The sequence below is a fragment of the Gopherus evgoodei genome, chromosome 10 (assembly GCF_007399415.2).
Source record: "Gopherus evgoodei ecotype Sinaloan lineage chromosome 10, rGopEvg1_v1.p, whole genome shotgun sequence".
Classification (NCBI taxonomy): domain Eukaryota; kingdom Metazoa; phylum Chordata; order Testudines; family Testudinidae; genus Gopherus; species Gopherus evgoodei.
The window spans coordinates 71,556,986-71,580,665 of record NC_044331.1 but is presented as its reverse complement, the minus strand read 5'-3'; the positions used below and the strand labels follow the sequence as shown (position 1 = coordinate 71,580,665).

Below are 23,680 nucleotides of genomic sequence, written 5' to 3'. Positions count from 1 at the left end.
CTGTCATGCAGCTGTTACAGGAGGCATTATAGACAGCTGCAATCCACAGGGCCCTGGGCTGGAACCCAGAGTAGAGGGCGGGCCTGGGTTCCCCTCAAACCTCCCAACTCTTGATCAGACACAGGAGAAGTTGACTCAGACTGTGGGGAAGATCACTGAGGTGAGCAAATCTGCCAAATAAGCGCAGGACCCACCAAGGTAGAGGAGGAACTTTGTCACAGTATGTATTTTTGTTTTTTTTTAAATAACTACTCCCTTCTATGTTTCTCTTAGAATTCCAGGTCTAACTTCACAATTATTCTCCTTTAAAGCCTAAAAAAATTAAGATCTCCCAGAAGTTGTATCTGGAAGGAAACAAAGCATCAAGAGAAATTAATAAAGACTAAGATAATATAAAAAATTCTATAAAAATGTCTTCAGTGACTAAATGTTTCCTAAGGGCTGTTGCAATATGTAAATAATAAAGGTTTTAAAAAAATAAGAAATCCTTATCTACATTAACTGTATTTTGCTTCTCTGTAATTTTCAGATAATTGGGGATATGTGAACTGCTTCAACTACTGTTTCCTTCCCTTGTAGCCTTTATCCATTAAATTTAATCATATGGTTCAGGACTTCCATTATCTATTGTCATGCAACTGCTGTGCTTCAAAGAGTACATCATGCAATACATAAATGTGCACAAGATATGTAGGTCATATCTGTGACTGGGAGCTACTTTCACAAGAATCTCAACAGATCACTTATTTTCACATCATAGTCATCATGGTTTTTCAAACATCTTAGTAACAACTACCTGCTGAACTCAATAAAGCACTCAGTAACAGTGCTGACCTTGAATACAGTAAGTTCCATAATTACTTATGAACATTAACATCTAAAATTAAAACAAATAATCAAAATAAGATTTAGAAAAATAGTTGAAAACTTAGCTCTACATTAAAATGACTTTCCGATTCAGAGGTTTAATATTTTTCTGTTTGAAAGAATATATTCTACTATTCCACTTTATCTGATTTTTAGTCTTCTTTTGGGATAAGCCAAGGAAGTATCGCTGTAACAGAAGCCAATTTCCATGACCAAGGAAGCCATGGAACGCCCCCACCATGAAATGTCAAGCTTCTGTACCTCATATACAGACAATATCTGAGTGGCTTTGATACTTTTGAGTGTTTCTTATATTAAAACTGCTTTGCAGGTTTTTCTTAGGTAAGTGACTCAATTTCAATTCAACACCAGAGACACACAAAATATAATAAATCAGCTGGCAAATAAAATATGAAATACCTAATAAGCTACTTCCCAAAAGGACACTTTTATTAGAGCTGACTATTGTTATGGATTCAATTTATCTAATACAATTATGTGAATGAACAGAGAATTTTATAATCTAGCTATCCAAAATTAATATTATTCATCAGATGTTGATAATTCTGGAAAGTGTACATAATACTGTTTGTTGGACTTTTGTGATGAAAACTGCGATTACATTTTAAGTAACTTACATTGTGTGCTTTTACTATAAATAAGGACTATCTAGCTATTAATGGTTTTCATCTGCCAGATAGTTTTGTCATTCACCATACAAGCAGTCAAAATGTGCTAGTCCTTTGTTGAAGTGCTGTAATGTACTTATTTTTGTAAATAGGAGTAATTTGACTCAGTTATGGAAAGAATGAAAAAACTACATACTATTCTACAAACGTTCTTTACGCAGTGTTGTGATCTAATTTTCTTGCATGCATGTTTTACTACTCCAAAGAGTATAGGAATGGACAGACAGTAGACTATTGTAAATTTTTCAAATGATAAAAATTTGGTTTGTTGTATAGTCATTTTTCTTCCTCAGAAAGGAAGAGTAAAGACCATTTTAGGACCTGAACACTGGACAAACAATATTTTAATTGCAGATTATTAAAATAAACTTGAACTTATGTTGTAAGATCTCACCTGTTGTAAACTGCCCTTTTAATTTCTGAAATACAGGGTCTTGAGCTGTAGCCTGTGCTCTTCTAGCCAACGACTCTGAAGCTGCACTGGAAAACATAGTGGAGACATTTGACACATTCTCCAGTCCCACTCCAAAGGTACTGACCAACTTCTTGACAAAATTGAGTGTATGGGGAGTGATTTTGGCATCTGAAACTGCTCCACTTTTCTCAAAGGCAACTGAATAGCACTTTGCCAGGCCTTGCTGCAGCTGTCTAAGAACCTAATAAAAGAAAAAAGTATATGTTGTTAAGTCTTTTGATTTGACAGCAAATATACACTACTACTACAATGCAATGAAGTACTAGAATACAGCAAAACCAGAATACATTTCCTAATAGTAAAATTATCCTTTACAGTAACTCCTCACATAAAGTTGTCCCCATTAACATTGTTTCGTTGTTATGTTGCTGATCAATTAGGGAACATCCTCATTTAAAGTTGTGCAATGCTCCCTTCTAATGTTGTTTGGCAGCCGCCTGCTTTTTCCACTGCTTGCAGGAAGAGCAGCCCGTTGCAGCTAGCTGCTGGGGGCCTGGAACCAGGGTGGATCGCCAGCGTCCCTATCAGCTCCTCGTTCCTTAAGTTCTCTGTGCAGCAGCTGCCCAGCAGGCTAGCAATTGCAGCTGTCCCTCCCTCCCCCTGCTATGTGCTGCTCCTGCCCTCTGCCTTGGAGCTGCTCCTCAAGACTCCTGCTTGCTGTGCAGGGGGAGAGGGGAGGAAGAAGGGGGCTAATGTCAGGGTTCCCCCTCCCCCCTGCTCCTACACCCTGCTTACTCCATCTTCTGTAGAGCAGGGGACACACACAACAGGGCTCAAGACAGAGGGAGCTTGCTGGCAGCAGCAGCTACAGTCTCAGCAAGCTGATCTAATTAACAAGGCAGTGTACTTAAAGGGGAAATGCTCATCTCTTTCTCTTACACACACAGTGTGTGTCTATGTCTCCAGTGCTCTCTCCCCTCTCTCCATTCCTGCTGCCTTGCAGAGTGTGAGTTAACCGTTGAGGGCTCAGCCAATTGCTAGTTCATCATTTAGCAGTAAGGCATTTCCTGGAAAATATTCCACCCTCTGACTCCTCCACCTCAACCAAGGTTCACAATCATCATCACTGCATACCAGTATTAAATTATTTGTTTAAAACACACAGAGAGAGAGAGAGAGAGAGAGAGAGAGAGAGCGCGAGCGAGCGCACACATGTGTATTTTATATATTAGTCTTTTGTCTGGTGAAAAAAATTCCCTGGAACCTATCTCCCTCATTTACATTAATTCTTATGGGGAAATTGGATTCACTTAAAATCGTTTCACTTAAAGTCACATTTTTCAGGAACATAACTACAACATTAAGTGAGGAGTTACTGTACTTAAATCTAGATTATGAATCTTTTGAATCTTTCTGCTTCCATTTCAGTCACTGGAAGCAAGAGCTGGACCTTATGTCAAAATACAGAAGAACTTTATTTGTAGTAGTGCCTGAGATGCTGTTTAGCAAAAGAATCATTAGATATTCAACATGGGCCTACTGACAGTTAAAGCGTTGAGTCTTTCCATTGAAAATTAGCAAATTATACAGATGTAGCAAATAAAGTGCATCACAAAATGTACTTTGTTCATTTGACAACTGTAATTCTCAGTATTCTGGAATACATTAATAAACATGAGGGGTTTTTCATAAAATAATGAAGTGTTAGTAATAGGAGACCTTATTAAAGCCTATGTTATTAAATCTTTTTTGAGTAGGGGTAAGAAAATCATTTTGGGAGGCAAGCACTAAAGTCGATAATCTGGGTCAAGCAAGTATTACACGTGCTGTATTTACTTTTCAAAAGACACATATCCAATTTAATTTAGACTTAGTGCAGTAGCTCCCAATTCTACCTCACAAACCACATCTAGAGGGAAAAGCAAAGAAACATAATGCAAGAATTTAAAGTGTCTCTTGCAATACAAGATTCAGCTGGAATCCTACAATTTGAAGAAATATTTATCACACTAATTATTTCAGAGAGTTTTCCACAGCATCTACATCACTTTTGAAAATATAGAAATAATTAAAAGTTCTGAAGGCAGAATTGTTAGTTATTTTTTAATCAGACTAGTTTATTGTGCTGCAGTTTACTAAACAAACTCTGTAGAAAATACTGTCAGATATGAAAAATAAATAGTCTAGAAACATATTATACATCTAAATTTGATTTGGTTTTTATGCATGTAAAGTAATTCCAAATAGTTATATTAAGTCCAAATACCTCTTCATGCCAATTCTCTCTGAACCAGACCATTTGATCTACAATGCCTTCCAGAGAAGACAAAAGCGTTGGATGCAGTTCTCGCTGCATATGCATAATTCGGCTGCAGCGCCACATAGGTGCAGTGGCTCTTATTGGCCCAGGATCTGATGCAGAATGAGATTGATTTCCTACTGAACTTGGCTGCTGTTGTCCAGAATCTGGAACAAAATCCAAACAGCATAGTTAACTTTCAGAGAACTATGAAACAGATGATTGCATGGTATTCAAAAAAATATACTGTCCTGAATTTGCTTCCAAGTTTCTATAATTCAGTGGAAGATTAAATCAAAATTGTTTAAAAAATAATTTTGCTGCAAATGATATTTCATTGTTTCATAAAGATAAGAGCAAAATATACATTTTTTTAAAAATGAGCGAAGACTTGTACCTTTAATCTTTTTGCATTGGATTTGTGCAATCCACTTCCTCTTAAAGTAAAAGGCAAAAATTAAGATATTCAATTCCTTTCTGCTTTGATGAAACCTCATAACATAATTGGAACAACAGGTGATCTAATAGCAACAGATATGAAATTTATCCTAAGGAACATCTCTTACTAAAGCTAAATTTCTTATACAAAGACTACTGAATGATGATATAATTAATCAGTGAATTTCAGGGTATAAGCTGGCAACTTACTAAATGATGAGACACGGTTTCAAATGCTACCATATGACTTAAGAGCACTGTTTATGAGCAGTGTTTAGGAGTTAAAAAGTATGAGGTAGAGTCAAGAGAAAAATGATCAGCTATTGATTATACATGCAGTGATATCATTATTAAGGCAGAACTTTGCATGCAGAGCATCCATTATTGGAAATTAATGTAATGAAACCAATAAAAAGGCTGTATACAACTAATATCAAGAAATAAAATGTAATTTTAGTATTATTGTATGTGAACATTTCCCCTCTGTAGAGCTATACACCCAGGAAAATAAGATGTTACTTAAATACTTCCCTTTAACATGTATGCAGAAATTAAATACACTGACTCACAAGTGAAATGGGTGATTATCTAAACAATGCACTTATAACCAAAACCAGCAAAACAACAACTAGAACAAAAGGAAAGATTTAAATTGTTCAAATAGTTTTCTTGGGAGCTATTCTTGAGAGACTACATGGGCCAAAAGAACAACTAGGTGCTGTGGAATTACTTGATATGGTAATGCTTCACAGGGATGGTCCTTGAAAATACAGTGCGACAGCAAATTTAAGAGAGTATTTACAGAGGAAGTTAAATTTAAAGTAAAAATTTAGAGAGCATATATGGCAAAAAGTTTATCTTAAACACCAGCATGTGCACTGAAAGAACTGTGTTCATCCAACAGGTAATGTGACCTATGCATCCAATCAAAACTAACTAAAAGTAAGGACAGCTTCCTGGTTAATATTGTGGACTGGGACTCTGGAGATTGGGTTCAGTTATTACTCTGACAGACATCCTGTGTGACTTTAGGTGACTCAACCCCTATGCCTCAGTTCTCCATTTGCAAACTCAGGATAACAGCGTTTCTGTAAATCATAAGGGTTTTATGACGATAAATATCCATGAATGATTGTGCAGCTCTCTGATATTACAGTAATTTGACTGAATATAATGAATATATTCAGCAACATTGTAAGGTATTCATAGATACTTGCACACAGATATATGCTAAACCCAAACAAATTTACCATTAATTACTGCCTTAGCTCTAAGCATTGATAAATAGCTATCCTCCTAGTGAACTTGATTTACTAGGAAGTCAGGGAATCCCCACTGGAGAGACAAAGGGCTGGTCTACACTACGCGGGAAAATCAATCTCAGATATGCAACTTCAGCTACATGAATAACGTAGCTGAAGTCGAAGTATCTAAGATCGAATTATTCACCATCCTCACAGCACGGGATCGATGTCCACGGCTCCCCATGTCGACTCTGCAACTCCGTTCGGGTTGGTGGAGTTCCGGAATCGATATAAGCGCGTTCGAGGATCGATATATCGCGTCTAGAAGAGACACGATACATCGATCCCCGAGCAATCGATTGCTACCCACTGATACGGCGGGTAGTGAAGACGTAGCCAAAGTTGCAGCTGCCAATTGAGCAGAGTGAGTTTTAGTACTAACTCACCACTTTTGTAACGCTCTCGTTGTTCTATCTTCAGTGTTAAATAGAGGGTCCTAATAGGAAAGTAGACAGCCTGGGGATAGACTCTTCCCACCTATTTGAATATAAACACAGAGGAAATAATATTCAGTATTTTGTTGGTTTACAAAGAGAATCTACAAAGAATATAGAAAAGCTCAAGTATATACCTAATAAACAACTGCATTTCAATAATTCCCTGATTTATTTAGAATTTATCATCAAAGCTCATTTCAACAACAAAATCCAAACAAAAAAAAAAAGAGGGTAGAGTCACAGAAACGACACAGTGCATCTCTGCACACTGTAGTAAGCGATATCTAATTAGGATTCCCACTACTGTATTGCCTAATAAATCTGGAAACAGCATAATGCAAGAGTACCTGACCAGCTCAAAGATCTTACTCATGCACATAATAAAAGAAAAACAGACATAACACCACCAGTTAGTCTTTAAATTAGGCCACAATTCCCAATGCCACGTGGTAGCTGGGCCCATTAAAGAGTAACCTTACTCCACATAATTGCAGCACTGAATGTGAAGAATAGCCACTTAATATAAAGGGACACTACTTTCACCAAACAAAGGCTTTATGGCTCCTACAGAAAACTGAGTACACATTAACATGAAGCTTTTGCCTTTAAATCTATAAACCTCAGTGCCCGTTACATGAGCAGAACAATGTACCTAACTTGACCAAATGATGTAGGCAAGCATAAAATAAGGCAAAAAAGTTTCTCTCACCATACTTTTTTTCTTAAAAATATACTGTCCTTACATTTAAACGAGCAAGATATGTACAAATAATCTTAAAATGTCCATATGTAACTGAACAGAGATTACTGACATGATGTATATACTTTCCATGGAGTCAATCCAGGAATAAATGATTTTATGAGAAGTTTATCTGTGGTAAATATCTCATTTCCAATTAAGTTCATTTTTTAACTTCTTCTGCAGCCTTAAGCCCACAAATCCATAATGCATTAAACTAGTATAACAACACCTTCCATCCTACAATCAGAAAAGGAAAAAATTTCAAAAGCATTTAAGTGACTTATGGACCTAAGCCCAATGACTTTCAATGGGACTTGAGGTCTTAAATCACCTAGCACTTTTGAAAATTTTACTAAAAAGAGCTTTATAAATACTGAGCCTCAACAAGTTGGTGAAACAGGTTTTATTCTAGGGCATCAATCCTCAGTACACAGCTGAACTCTTGTTTTGAAAGACATTGCCACCAAGATACAATGAAATCAGGATGCCCCCAAATATTCTGCTTCCTCAAGGCTGCAGGGGAGTCTGTCTCTCTTCTAAATCTCCATTTTATAGTAATTCTGCTATCTTACACTTCTTTTGAAAACACAGTAATTCTCTGTTAGTACCTTAAAATAGGTTGGGGAAAGGGCAAACGTACAGAGAGCAGGAGCACTGCAAAAATGGAAAAAGGGAGTCACGAGAAAAGGGATGATTTTTCCCCTTTGCCAGCATCCAGGGGACTGAGGGGACATTGTAGCCTGGAGCAGCCTAGGCTACAACACAGCCAGCTATCATGACTTCATACATTAGCCTGCCTCTTAAAAGGGGTTTTCAATCATGTTAAGCTAACTTGATTGAGCTAGCACAATTGTAACACACATCAGGACAGGGCCTAGGTGGTTAAGAAGGGTACGCTTGACCATGAACAGCTAAGATATTTTAAACTGGTCTATACTAAGTGCTAACTCGTTTTCAAAACACTAAACCATCACATTCTAAAACACGTTAACATATTTACCTAAAACAAACAAACAAAAAAATCCTCAAAACTATTCCTTCCCCCAACCACTTTTCTTCCTAGTCTAAACAGGATCCTAGTGTCAGTAACCACTTTTGCCCATTTCCTAAGGTGGGAATTAAGGGTGAGGTGGCACAACGATAGCTCAGTTTTGCATCCAGGGCCACAAGAATGGACACAACCCTCTTGTGAAGATTGCTGGACAGGCTACAAGGGAAAAAAAAAAAAATCCCTTGACACCCATTTTACAGATTGGTAAACTGAGGCACGTGGATTTAAGTGCTTTATCCAAGATTATACAGCAAATCACTGAAAGAGCTGAACCCACCAGTTTAGATTAAACTCCTCAAACCTCATTGTCACTTCTCCAATCATTTGGCAATGCCATTTCTGAATAAAATTCCACATAAGCTTTGCTTATAATTTTTGCAGGGCTAGGTATTTTTTTTTAATTTTTTAACCAGATCTCAAACTACCTTGACTCCCCCCACAAAAAAAACCCAAAACCAAAACACAAACCCTACCAAAACAAGATTGCTTTTTAAATCACTTTAAAGCAAAACCAGAACAATTCTTCAATTCCTAATCCTGCATTATATGCATAATTTAACTGTGCATTTTCAAACATGGGCAATTATGTTCATAACAATGTAATATGGAGTACATCCAGAGGGAAAGTTGTAATGTTTTGTTGCAGACATAGTATACAATAGTAGTTTATTTAATCTTGTTTTATCAAAAATTCATTTTGAAATTAATATATCCTGCTTACATGGAAAAAATGGAGAAACATGTTCATACTTGTACACTCCATGAAATTTTGAAATCTTAACACTTCCTTCATTTTGCTTTAAAAATACTTACAGGACCTAATCTTACAAAAATACAATATGAACAACAAAGAAGTAGAAATTATCATCTGTACCATACATCCACCCTACCTGACTAATGAGGTTCAGAAGAAGCTTGCCCTCTGAGCCAACCAAGCATGTTAACAACTGTGGAATCCAAGCCAGCCATTGGATAGGTGGGACACCAATACAATACTTGTCTACTGCATCAGCTAGTGTGTTCTTCTCATCATCAAAACTCAGAAGCCAGAGAACCTAAAAGCAAAAAAAAGAAGCTTCAAGCTGAACTCTTATCTTTCCAATATTAAGTATTTTCAAAAGCTGATGTATGGAATCTGATTGCTAGTAATTTACATATGTCACCCATAAATAACTGTTTAGATTTCTAAATAATAACCAAAAAAAGTTACAGCAGAAGAAAGCCCTGCATAGCCAACCATATTACACAAAGCAAACTACAGTAAATGAAAAAACCTATCAAACTGTCATTTACAAAAGTAAATCTGCACAGTTTGTGGAATCCACACAATCATTAAAGAAATACGTCTATCGTATTTTATATTAGAGAACAAAGAACTTCCAAAAAAAGAAAACTTCAAAATGATACATCCTCAGAAATCCTTCAACTGTATGAATAAAGATTGGAGATGGAGGTACATTCTGCAAAATCATCAATTAGCTGATTTTATTTATGCAAATATATGCTAAGATTATTAATTGAATAGAAACATTTTTGTTATGGATATGTTAAACCATCCATAGTGGCAACTGCATCCTCAAGAGATCAACCTGCAAACTACGTCCCCTTCACAACTGCATGAAATTAACTCCTCTTCCATTTGTCTTCTGAAGCAACTACAGACTCCATTTATATGGAAAAGTAAAATATTTAATATATTTTACATTATTTGCGATAAATAATATAGTTATTTTAATCTTTCGTTTTACTATAAACGAAGAAAGACAGACAGACAAAGACACAAAGAAAGAGGCGCTCCCCCACAGAAATATTGACTAGTTTTAATTCAATAACTGTGGTAAAAAAAAAAAAAAACCAACCCCTTATAATTGGTATTACTAAACAAAATAATATGGACAAATGCAAATTGAAGATGATTTTCAAGGGCAAGACATCTCCTGTGCAGATTTCTCTTTGCATAGTGGACTGGAAATGCAGCTGGAGGAGTTAAATTTAGTCCTTACAACACTCCTACAGTATAAGATGGATTTTGGAGAGCTGGAGTCCAAAATTGTTGATGTAGTTGCCCTGTGCCTCAACAGCAGTAGTAGCAAGAACTACACAGACTGGGGAGGTTGATTTTAAGATCTTATCCAACAGGAAGTACCCTTCATCTGGACTCTCATTGGTCTGACTGGAAGAGGGGCCAAGAATAGTCTCCTCCTTTATGCTGGGAGGGCTGGGACTGATACAGTCACTAATACATACTGAATTAGACTGAAATATTGCCAGATAGTAATACTTACTTTCTGAAACTTATTAAGCAGTTAAAGTTGTAGTATATGTGTAAACCAAACTAAACGTGTGTTGCATCTTATTCATCTGTGCTGTCCTCATCAATGCTGACATCCCAAGGAACAACTTCGTTCTTACTATGCAGCTGTACAACAGCCATTTCTTAAAAAATACATTTTCTAGGTCTTACCTTTGCTAAATATTTTCTTGATTTGCTCTCATTCTGATGGCGACATGCATGCAGGTAGCAAGTAATGGCAGACACTCCTAGGTGCAGTTGACGTTCTTTCACGAAGATATTCTCCAAGTAGTCACCCCACATTGCCCAAGCCTTCACTAACACATCGTGCATCTGCACAGCTGCAGAAAAAGCTTTGTTTGCTTCTTCAGACCTGCAGGATTATAGTAAGTGACTAATTTGAATATTTATTTTACCTTAATAAAAGCTAAGCTGTGTAATAAGTAACACAGTAATAAGAAACATGGCACTCAACCTGGTTATTTTCTTAATACTGATCTGAATTTTTATTATTCAGTTCTCTAGTAATGAGGTTTTTTCCCCCACATCGTTACTTTCCATGAGCTTTCTTATGCATAGTTGAATGTTTATTAAAATAAATGTTTCATAATAGAAATACTGAGAAACTGTTAAAAGGTCTATATTTACCACCAATTGGAAAACTGAAAAAAATCTTCCTATTAAAAAAACAAAACAAAAATGGCCTGTATTTTCAAGCAAACTCTCCTAGCAAATAATGAATAGGGAATTAAATATAACAGCCATTCTTTAGAATTCATCTGATCCTGCCACTTATCCTCTCATCCCTTGAAGTCATGATCATCTATCTCCTAATGATCTTCAAACAATGTTTGAATTAGTCTCCTACTACAAAGAGAAAAAATACAATTCACTCTGTTTATCACATGTGTACACTATGTCCCTTTTGTTTAATTTCATTGTGAGAATTCCACACGCCTCCCCTCATTTTTCTGTGAAATTCTCTCTCACACTTGTTTACCTAGCGCAGGAATGGTATAAAACTGACCCAGTTCTAGCTGATTTCATTTAACTAGGCCGCAGGGAAAGCATTTTGTCCAGTCATGATATTTAGCTGGGGGTAAAGAGAAGCAAAAGCTAGTTTCCCACATGAACATTTTCCCCCAAAAGCGCTTCAATCTCAACTGAGACTTGCTCCCATGCTGCACCAGCACAGATTGATTCTCCTGTGTCTCAGAAGCAGCAGGGGAAACTGATAAGGAGCAAATCAATCACTTTCACTACTGTTGCAAGGCAAACAAGCATCACTTCTTTGCAATACTGGTCGAAAGAAAAGGTGGGGAAATGACACAGGAAGGGTGAAGGAAGGGAGGAAAAATTGAGAGGGGGGAAAAAATTAGGAAGATGTCAAGGGGAAAAGTCAAATTGGAAATGTATTGCTATGACATCCAAATTCCTTGTCCAGCACATTCAGGACATGGGAGATGAAACTCACATGAACAAATGTGAGGGAGATTTTTGCAGAAAAGTTAGGGGAAGAGTGTGGAATTCCCATACTGAAATTAATAAAGCAACAAAATCAACATGATCTGAAAGTGACTCCTTCCAGTTCTTCACAGCCAGAACACGTGGCTTTCTGGAGAAAAGGTGAAGGGGGATTGAGGAGGATCACAGATCTCTGACATATACTTTAATTTCAGGAGAGAGACAAAAATGAAGGTTTTGGCAACTAAAAGGTTATTGAATTCACAGAGTCAGATTCCAAGACCTGAGGGGACCACTGTGATGTTTGAAAATTCCCTGTGTAGTGTAACAGACTGCCTGTGTAGTGTAACACAGATCATAGAACTCCCCCGAAAATTGATAACCTTAAGACCTTAAACGTTTCCCATTCTGATTTTTTCCCAAATACGGAAGTTGTGCATATGGTGCCAATTACCCCAATATATATTAAACTCTTGAATCTGTATAACATGGTGCATACACTAAGTACATTTCAAGCAAAACAATTTTAATAAATAAGAGATGAAAGACCTCACTTCAGCATCAATTTTTATCCCTCTCACACATGTATAGCAACACTGAAATGAGGAATCTTTCAAAGCATTTTGGGCTCCTTTGATATAGAAGTGCTTGAAGATAAATACATTCCTCTTACTAGATAACTATAGCACTGTTCATTCCAATACTTAAGTATTGCTCGTGTTTCTCTATTAAAAGTGAACCTTAAAAATCTCATTTTAACACAAAAATATGAATATTTAATTCAGAAGACCACTCAACTTGTAATCATCTGTAGCAATACAAAAACTAAGTGATGAGCATTAGGGAAAAATCATGACGTAAATGAAAATAACCTTGCCTGTCAAATAGCTTACTAAAAAACTAAATTACCCTCAATATTACACAGCCACTTAATTTTCCTCCAATAGCTTTCCATGTCCTAGGTTGTGCAGTCTTGAAACAGATTACGATGAGAGCAGTCTGATAAATGACTCTCTTTATCACTACTTTCCATTTCTACCAACCAGCTCTGTCTCTTTCTCTCCTCTTTTCTGTATTATCTATCACTCTGACACCTCCGATGACTCTTTATACTACCTCTATCTCCTTGTTCACAGAGTGGGTGGCAAAGGGGGACGGTACACCCACAGGTGACCTTTAACTTCCAGTTCAGTTTATAGGCAGCAAAGAATTCACTCATTCACTGGGGCGTTCAATGCAAAACTGCCACTTTCATTTTGCTAATTGTATGAGACAAATACATTATGGAAATTCTACACTTAATTTGGTATATTTCTGCAAAAAAGAGAGAAGAGTAAATATCTTATAATTGCATTTAAAAACTTACTATTCTACCCCATAAATCTACTTGGATTACAGACAGACAGCATTATTTATTTCATCTGCCCACATTAAAAATTTAAACTGCCTGTCTTTCAGATGAGGTGTAAAACTAAGGCCCATTTGTGGCCATTAAAGATCCTCTTGCACTTCCCATCAAAGTAATTACATTCTGCCTGTTTAAAATTCCCTGCAGTTTCCATTGGAGAAGACAGTCATCATTTCCTGCCCTGATGTGTTGTGTAGTGTTGCAGTGTACAGTTTAAAAGGTGATGAATTTTACTCAAGGAGTGGCTACATTGTACTGGTGAGTGAAGTGATTCCCTTACATAAAGCATGCAAAAATAATGCCTTTATAAACGTGTATGCAAATTCCTGATGAATTTCTGCTGAAACTGCATAGTTACCACAGGACAAAATTTGACCTATAGCTTGTAAATTAGTTTGCCTTCTGGATTAAAGGTGCCGAACCCTTCCCAACAGTAATAAAATACTTATTTAACATGAAGGGAAAAAACAGGTGGCAAGTATCTGTTTGAAAGGAAGCCTTAGAATTGAATGTTTTTAATCAGGCAAGACCTTTGCAGTGTGTATCAACCCAGGAATGAAATTAACTTAAGGGACTTACTGGTATGCAAGGTTGGGGTCCTGAGCGGGGGAGGAAAGTGAGGGGACAGCCCCATGGTAGCAGTAGCGGCAGCCGGAAGCCCCGGAGTTCTGGCAGCAATTTAAAGGGCCTGGTGCTCCTGGCCGCCACTGCTTCTCCAAGGCTCCAGCAGCGATTTAAAGGGCCAGGGGCTCCAGCCACTGCCGGGAGCCCAGGCCCTTTTAAATTGCTGGTCTGGGGAACCTGCCCCCTACTGGTACGGTCAGCTGTGTATCAGCTCTTGCTGGTAGGCCATACTGGACCATACTGGCTTACTTACACCTCTGTATCAAGCTTGCAATATGATTATTTGAAAAGAGTTGGTGTGATTCAGACTACTTAGACAATGTGGCAGTGCCATATACAATCTGCTGTATTTTGTCACCATTTTGTTTCTTATTCCTTTAATAGCTATTGTTTAAGAAAGGGATGTACAGTGAACAAAAGCTACAGAAAAAGCAATACCACTTTTGCTCAGCAGACAGCTCTGAGCTTATGGGTTGAGCAGGATTTTTTTTTATAGGGAGTAGGGATAGCTCAGTGGTTTGAGCATTGACCTGCTAAACCCAGGGTTGTGAGGTCAATACTTGAGGGGGCCATTTAGGGATCTGGGGCAAAATCAGTACTTGGTCCTGCTAGTGAAGGCAGGGACCTAGACTCAATGTCCTCCAAGGTCCCTTCCAGTTCTATGAGATAGGTATATCTCCATAGATTATAAGCAAACTGCTTTCTCAAAGTAATTCTCTACCCAAAAACTTATTTAGTCATATTGATGTCTCCTTTTTAGCAGATCCCATCTTATTATGATATTATATTTGTCATACAAGACAATCAGAATGGACTGTGCAAAGAACTCGGCAGAGAACTTCTGAGTCCTAACCTCAGATTGGCCACTGACTCACTGTGGCACCTTGTACAAATCAGTTAACTTTACCTTTTTTCAATATGTAAAACTTCTCTAATAGAAGGAGTGCAAGGATTACTTGACCTAATTTTCCACAATATTTTGAAGAGGTAAAGTGACATGTATTATTACTAAAAAACACATGGAAGCTAAGTATCAGTATGTATATTCATTTTTATCCTGATTTTATACTGGTTTAACATTTGAACAACTTTGCTGCTTAAACATTTTGTTGAAATATTTATGTTGCACTTCTCCCAGATGTGTGCTGGTATCTCATCCAAACAACATACTTACTTGTTAATCTGAGCCAAGAACATTCCCTTCAGTGCATAGAACTCAGCTGTCATCTCCTTGGTGAAATATTTCAGATTAGTTGATTCAATAACCTCAAGGCCCTATTAAACAAATTTTTATGAAAAAGCCTTGTACAATGAATTCTGTATCAATAAAAAGAAAAAGCTTCCTAAAAAGTTGCCAACATAGAAATTATCTGGATGTTTAATAAGCAACAATCTGTTAGAATTTTTAAATAAATAAAAAAATGCTTTCTAAAAATCTAAACAGATGCAGATTTTTTTCAATTTTTCTTTGCCCTTGCGCTTGGTAGACGATGCACTGCCTTTTCCACTTTTAAATTTCACTAAACCTAATACTATATCTCAGCTTCTTTTGCTTACCATCACATTCTATTTTTCTTTCCATTTAACTCAATCAGTTTCACTTTAATATCTTGACATTCATTACACATCCAGTAAGTCCCTCTCTGCCCACTTGATGGCAGATCAAACCCTCAAAGTCCCCAGCAACATCTTGGCACAGATAATACTAACATACCTGCATACACTCATTTTTGCCCATGACTCCTGCCAGCTGAAGGTAGCATTTGACTTGCTGTCGAATCTTCTGAAAACAATCCACAATAGGCACAGTAGGGATAGTATGAATACGACTCAATATGTCCAGTGCTACATTGACCAATCCTTGTTTTCGAGCTATCTTTCCATATTGGATAATTGCTGAAGCTGAAGCATGAACTCCCAGCATAGCATTATTGGAACTGGGATCATGCTGAGAACTATTTTCATAGGCAGTTACAATGGCTACAGAGACAGAAAGTAAAAAACTTAATTATAAAACAAAACATACAGAGAAAATACACATGAACAAATGACTTATGAAAATGGAAATTTAAGGTACTCAAACTTTTTTTTAAGCTTTGAAAATCTATGTTTTAGATGCAAAATATGCACATTTTAAAATTACGTTCTATTTCAAATTGATCATTTAAATATTAATCAATTATATTCTTGAGTGCTTGAAACTAGAGAATGGACATACATCTACAAAAATAAGTATTTTTAAAACAGTGGGTGGTCTGGAAAATTACATGATGAATGCATGCTGGACCAGGCAGTTTTACCCTGGTAATGATGCTGTCTCCACATGAAAATGCTGCTCCAATGGGATAAGTCATCTGACACAATAGGTAACCTGTTCCTCCAAGTCTTTACAACAGTCTTCATATCATGCAGGCTGTTATTCCTCCCTAGATTAGTTGGTTGCAACCCTGCATTTATTTGTGCTGCCTCTTGAAGTTCGATGATTTGCTGTGCTGCCTAGAAGGATTAAGGAATATAAATTACAAGACAGACACTCGTGGTCACTAAACAAGGAAGTCCATCTAAGATTGCAGCACTACAGAAGTATAAAGATTTGTTCACACTATTTTATCAGATGAAGATATCCATCAATAATTTGATTGTTAAGTCACTTAGTACACAGCTGAGCTATTTATATTCTTATTTTGCCAAACTGGTTATCGATGAGATATCAGAGGATTTCATAACCTCTTATGAAGGCACACAGTCAATAACCAAATTTAATTATTAATCCAAAAAATCAAAAGGTAGAATCAGCATTTTGACATAATTTCAATAAATGTAAGATCATTATCACCAGCCTGGAGACTCAGTTCATGCCAGAGGTGATGTCTTTATTTAAAAAAAAGTTTAAAGTGCTTCCCTACACTCTTGGGTTTAAATTTCCAGTACTGTGGTTCAGACGTTCATCTTTTCCAGAAAGGCAAATCAAGAACCAAGCACCTAATTCTGTGCATTCCTGTCTTTCTAAGGAGACCTAACCATTAACATCATGTATGTTCTGAGTGGACATTACTGATTGTAGCTATTTTCCTCTATAATAGTATGAGTTTTTGCCAATATCTTTGGGGAAAAAAACTAGGACTCAGCTAAAAGTTCAGGTAACCAATTGGCATGGCTCTCTCACATAGGGTGGAACTAACAATAGAACTTATTTTTATTTTATTTTATTGGTCTAACACCCTTTCAACAGGAGTTGCATATAAAATCTGTGCCTGTAAATACTCATTTTTCATGCAAACCAGAAGTAGTAGTGGAGGTGGTGAACCTGCAATTTTTTGCATCTTCTTTAAGTTTTATTTTGTGACAGTGAGTATTTTTCCATACATCCCTAATCCAAATGACAACGGCTGGCTGGCTAGCTGCAACTCTGTAATCACCAGAGAAAATGTTCAAAATTTATTTAAATTTTCATGAGTTCATTATTACTGCTTGAAAACAAAGTAATTCTGACTGGAAGCCTTCTCAAATACAATTTGAATTTATATCAACTTTAGACCACCAGAAAATAGTAGATAGCACCCAGTTTATGATAAAGTAGCAGGCTGGAATAAAAATACTGATCTTAAATCAATGGAATGCAAACTTTTCATACCACCTGTAAAAATAGTTACTGGTGCTTCCTGAACTCCACAATGAAAGCATAAGTGCATAAAATATGGTCTATGCTTGCTTAAAACTAAGACGACATTTTGAAAATGTTAACATTTTTAGTATTTAACCAGTTTAAAAGTGACTTTTACAGCCATCCAGCATGTTCAAATGAAGGAAACGAACAAACAGAAGATGGCAGCAGTCTCACACCTACAAGAAACAGCAGACATGTTGAACTTCAACAATCTACAGAAAGACCCAGACTCTTTACTAGAATTTAATCTATAGTACAAGTAAACAATACTATTCTCTAAGCTACTTCTCAATAGATAACGTTTGCATTCACCGTTAATCAACTCAATAAAATAACTGTTCAAAAATCAGTCCACATTTACAAAGACAAATCTCTGGAAACAAAATAAATTAAGAAAGTAATATTTTCCCACAATCATCTCAGTATCAGCTCACACAATAGCTTAACCTTCATCCTACTTCCATTCATCATGTAAATTTAATTTTCTTGCAGGTATTTAATCACACACTATCTGATATAAAAAAGTAATTACTGCAGTGCAAATTCTTCATTGTTTGGTTTGTACCTTCATCATTCACTGCCTATTTTATCATTTCTACACTGGGGATATATATATATAAAGATTAACTTTAACTGATGTCACATGTGGAACCTTTTAAATATTTTATTTAGCAACATTAATCCTTTCATGCTGGAGGGTCTAGGCACATGCATTGCCACCCCTGAAAAAAGCTAAATAAATTCCCAACTCTTGGTAGCAAGGAGTTAATTCAATCAAGCTATCCTCCAGATACAACACCTCAAAGAAATGGAGTGTTCTGCTATTATTTATCAAAACTGTACTCTGACACTCACCTTTTAAGATGTAGAAACCTTATGTATTCATTCACTACCCATCTGATGCAGCATAAATGATTAGGAAAATTCAGGGAAACAGGCTACTGATTTCAGTTACGTATTACAGATCTTTCAGATTTAAAGTTTTGCTATTTATGGATCATATTGAGTACTAAGAATAAGGAAAAGAGACCTATCTTAACTCTTGCAAAAGCCACAGAGGGTAAGGGAAACTTTACAAAGCATTCATTAAAAATGCTTATGAGAAGGCTTTATACATGAATGTATTGCTTGTGTAAGGTGTCAGATTCTTATCATAAAAACGAAGTCCAATTTATGTGTAAAACAGGTGCACCACAAGTAGTGACCCTGCAAGCTTCCTGGCATTGTCCTGGCAACATGTCTTACCCTCTTTTGGATGAACCATGTCTATATGTGAAGGTAGCTCCCAAGCAGGGTGACCAGACAGCAAATGTGAAAAATCGGGATGGGGGTGGCGGGTAATAAGAGCCTAAATAAGAAAAAGACCCCAAAATCAGGACTGTCCCTATAAAATCAGGACATCTGGTCACCCTACTCCCAAGCCCAATCAATTTAGGATTTTCTACTAAAATTGCCAACCAAGGTAATGGTGGGTTTTAATGACATGAGGATTTGTCAATTAAGAAATGAACAGTTGGTGCTATCTTTCCGACACTATTGCACAGGACTGTGGTTCAAACAGTAGCCTATAAGTGAAAAGTTTAATTTTCTAAATAGTAACACGAACCAATTTTTAGTAACTAGTAGACTCTGTACAACACAAAAATCAGGGCACAAGATAAATTTCTCAGAAGCGTCAGAAGCCTACATCAAAATTTTACTAAGTGACTAAGAATTTAGGATCCCAAAAGCCAATGAGGCAGAGACCTAAGGGCCTAAGCCACTTAGGCACTTTTAAAATTTTTACGCACAGACAATAATTACCTATAGTTCATACACTCACTTTTGAGGCTGCTTAGAACTTGAGATATTAAATGGAAAGTGAGAACTACAAGAAAACCCAAACCAAATCTTCACAGGTCCGCCCTAAATTAACGCCCTTCCTAAGACTATCCTTTTCAATAATGGCAAACCCAAAAGTTCTGACAGCCTCTTTTGAGTCCCACTTCTTAAAACTTCCCAGAATCTTGGCTTCCCAGGCTTACCTGTGACTCGAAGGCATTCAAATCTTTTACGCTCTAGGCTTTGGAAGAGTGCCATGTACTCAAGAGTGTGATTAAGCCGGAAAACACAGTTTTGTTGCTCATGCTGGCTGGTATAGATTGGGCATAAATATTTTCAATGGCAGTTGAAAGGCATGCAATTTTTAACAACAAAGTGAAAGAACGAGTTCTATTGATATCAGAATATCTAAGTTCTGTCCTTTGCAGCTTTTTTCCTTAAAAAGGTAATTATGTGGCATATGGCAAGTTCAATGTCATTATTTCTCTCTTTGCGGTTTTTCCCTAAGAGGATCAGGAAAAACAGATCAATAACTCAAAAAAACATTTTGACAGCTAAAAAGTTTTCATCATTCCCCCTTTGGCAATGGAACTGATTCATCCAAAAAAGTATCTGTTGAAGTTCTAAAATGTTTAGATAGGCAGCTAAAACCATCTGAAAAACATATCAGGTTTTGATATTTTATACTGCAAGATGTGAGGTGGGAATCCTTTTTGGTTATAGTGCAGCATCTATGCAAATTATGGGAGAGTCATCTACCACACCAGTAGCCTTCTGTCTAACTGCAAGCTTAGCTCTTTAACCTTCAAGATGTGCCATTCCTTACTGAGTTAAGTATATCATCACCAGCACCTGTCATTTCTCTCTCTTTCCCCCTCCCAAAGCGATTATAACTCATACTTGCTGTGTCGTGTTGAACTTAAATTGCCCACTCTTCAGGAGAGAGACTTTAAATTTGTGCAAAATGCCTTGAAGACATTTCTGAGTGCTTAAAAGAAATGTTCTCAAAAAGTTTTTCACAACCCTTTCAGGATATGACAAGAAAGAAACTCTTTCCCCTAATTTTTCACGCGGATCTTATTTTTGAGTAAGGTGTATGCCAAGGAGAAAGATTAAAAATACTGGTTTTGAACAATGCCTGTACTTCTTCATAATCTGAAATACCAATAAAACTAGGTTTACATAAGGAAACAAAACAAAACAAAAAATCTCCACACATCACATCACATCCACCCCAGAAACTCTGGCGCTAAGTACCGTCAAACCCTGCAGCAGGTTCTGGAGGTCATTAAAGATTACAAGAAAAAGGACTTACATTTTAAACACTGAGCCTTTAAATAAACACCCAAGCCTGAGGTCCTGTTTAACTAGGGAGGAAAAAACAACCGCTTTTTATTTCTATTATTCCAAAGAAAGTGATCTTTGCAGAAATGCAGATAATAGCATGTCTGCTTCTGAAGTCAAAATAACTTCTGTTAAAAACGATTCAAGAGTTGGCAGTGAGCTCAGCACTAATCCAGAAATAGAAGAGATAAAAGATAGTATGTACTAAGTAGCAAAACAGCACAAAAATGACAGTTTGGCTGAGTTTCTGTGTGCTATATGCTTGGTTTTCCAGTTGAAACAGCACTTGTTTCTGTACACAGAAGTCAAGGATTGGCACGTATACATGAGATAGTCTTAAGAAATTATGCGCATGCTATGTACAGTGTACTGCAGTTCCATGAAAAAGTAGGGAAGTCTTATGCTATAAACATTTTCTTCCTACTTTTAAATGACATCTTGACATTTGCCAGAAGATTTGAGGACTTCAGTAACTCAGACATAGGTTAGGGGTTTGTTACAGGAGTGGGTGAGTGAGATTCTGTTGCCTGCATTGTGCAGGAGGTCAGCCTAGATGACCATAATGGTCCCTTCTGACCTGAAGTCTATGAGTTACATCAGTTGATGTAGGTAGTACTGAATTATGATTTTAGGCTTCTGAAATCTGTACTGTATTTACAATGTGTTGAACTGAAAAGAAAATCATTTTACAGATTCATTTTACATTTCCACAGATGTTATCATAAAGCAACAGCAGAACATCCTCACAATGGGCCTGATTCCAAAGGCCACTGAAGTGAATGGGAGCCCTTCCAATGACTTATAAGCTGGTCCAAAGTCCCTTAAAAGAAAAGGCTGAGCCACAAGGCCAACTTTCTCAAAGCTTAGTTTACCTGCAGTGGTAACACTATAACCTTTATAAGGAATTCCAACCAAAATATAAATGTTGCAATTTTAATGTAAAAATATCATCAGGAATAACCTTTCAGTTATGAGTATTGTGTAACAAAAGAACTCCTTCTTGCTATAAAATTACTTGAGAATCTTCCCCTGGCCCTCCCTGACCTCCTGGAAATATCAACTATGTTTCATCAAAATCTTTTTCTAATGATTACTAAAATCCTGAAACTTGTTACTGGAAAAGTCATTTTGTAATGAAGGGATTTTAGGCAGTCATGGGATAAAAACGAAGGTCCTCCCATGGATCAGAAACAAAGGATAGGATAAATGGTCAGTTTTCAGTTGGCATCAGAGGCATAGTCCCTAGTGATCACATAATGTTCTGCAAAGGTATGGACTGACATCCATGTCATTGCTCTGCAGATCTCTGAGATGGGGACATCCTTGAGGAAGGAGACAAATGAGACTGATCTCATGGAATGTGTGTGGATTGAGTCCAGAGTGGTCATGTTATGAATTTGGTAACACTGTTTGATGCAATTCGAGACCTATTTGGATAGTCTTTGGGCTGATATCGCTGAGCCCTTAGATCTTTCCACCATAGAGAGAAATAGTCTAGGGGACTTCCTGAAGGCCTTTGTCCTATTGAGGTAGAATGCAAGAGCTCTCCTAACATCTAGAGCAGTAGTTCTCAACCTGCGGCCTGTAGGCTGCTTGCAGCTGAATCAGCACATAGCTGCAGCCCTGAGGGTCATACAGGTAGTATATATATTGTGTGGATGTGGCCCACATAACACAGAGAGCTGCATATGTGGCTCACAGAGATAAACAGGTAGAGAACCATTGGTCTAGGGTATGCAGTACGACCTTCCTATTGTCTTGGTGAGGTTTTGGGTAGAAGACGTGAAGGTGAATTAGACTGATTTCATGTGAAACAAGGAGGTCACTTTAGGGGTGAGCCTAAATGTAACCTTGTCAGGGAAGAATACTGTGTATGGGGGATGAGCTATGAGAGCTGCTATTACCTTGACTAGAAGAATAGGGGAAACTGCAACCAGAAAGATTATTTTTATTGATAGATATGCTAGTGAACAGGTGGCCACAGGTTCAAAGGGAGGCCTAGTCAGCCCTGTCAACACTAGGTTTAGATCCTATGGCAGGGTAGGAGGCTGCGGTTAAGGGCTTGTTATTCCCTTAAGGAACCTTTTAGTGGCTGGGTGCAGAAGTACTGAGTACCCCTCTATAGGTTTATGAAATGATGTAACAGCTGCTAAATGGACCCTGAGAGAGCTGGGGATAAAAATTGAGGTTAAAGGTCAGGGCATATTCCAGAATATGAGGAAGAGTTGCTGACACTGGAGAGATTTGTTGGGACATGCACCAAATCTGGAACCTGGATCATTCTGCAGGTAAATAGGCCCTTTGTCCTGAGAGAGAAGGTGCGCTGCCTCAGGGGAACAGATCTGTGGACGGTGTTCCCCACCGTGCAAACAAGTCGAGAAGTACTCACAGGTGCATCTCCCACTTGTGGTCGTGCGGGAAGGTGTGACTGAGATTTTCCGTTACCTCGTTCTGCGTACCCGGGAGGTAAGCCATGGATAAGGTGATGTTGTGAGATCTTGTAGGTCGAGGGCCGAAAACCAGTCTGCCTGTTTCAGTGATGGAATGATTGTCACTAGGATGACCATCTTGAACTTCTGAGCTTTGATGAACTTGTTGAGAGTTCTGAGGTCCAGGATGGGTCTCCAACCACCCTTCCTTTTGGGTGTTAGGAAGTAACAAGAGTAGAACCTCTTTCCTCGGAGACGTTGAAGTACTAGTTCTATGGCTCCTGACTGCAGCAGTCAATCTATATCCTGCCACAGTAGACGCATGAGAAGGGACTGAAAAGGGTGTTTTGGAGGGGATAGGGAGGTGAAATGGATGGAATATCCAGAT

General features: G+C 37.4%; 1 protein-coding gene across 12 annotated transcripts in view; it reads right to left on the bottom strand.

Annotated features, from left to right (window-relative positions):
- Positions 1-23,680, bottom strand: part of TRRAP (transformation/transcription domain associated protein) — a 169,003-nt gene that overhangs the window by 41,730 nt on the left and 103,593 nt on the right. For 10 of the 12 annotated variants that reach the window (XM_030578970.1, XM_030578969.1, XM_030578974.1 and 7 more), the window contains 8 exons: positions 16,299-16,527; positions 15,746-16,011; positions 15,206-15,306; positions 10,707-10,908; positions 9,133-9,297; positions 6,399-6,489; positions 4,238-4,437; positions 1,951-2,212 (listed from right to left, as the gene is read on the bottom strand). In XM_030578970.1, coding sequence (XP_030434830.1) covers positions 1,951-2,212; positions 4,238-4,437; positions 6,399-6,489; positions 9,133-9,297; positions 10,707-10,908; positions 15,206-15,306; positions 15,746-16,011; positions 16,299-16,527 — 1,516 coding nt within the window. The remainder of the gene's footprint in view (positions 1-1,950; positions 2,213-4,237; positions 4,438-6,398; positions 6,490-9,132; positions 9,298-10,706; positions 10,909-15,205; positions 15,307-15,745; positions 16,012-16,298; positions 16,528-23,680) is intronic. The other 2 variants (XM_030578975.1, XM_030578979.1) reach the window with 1 other exon arrangement.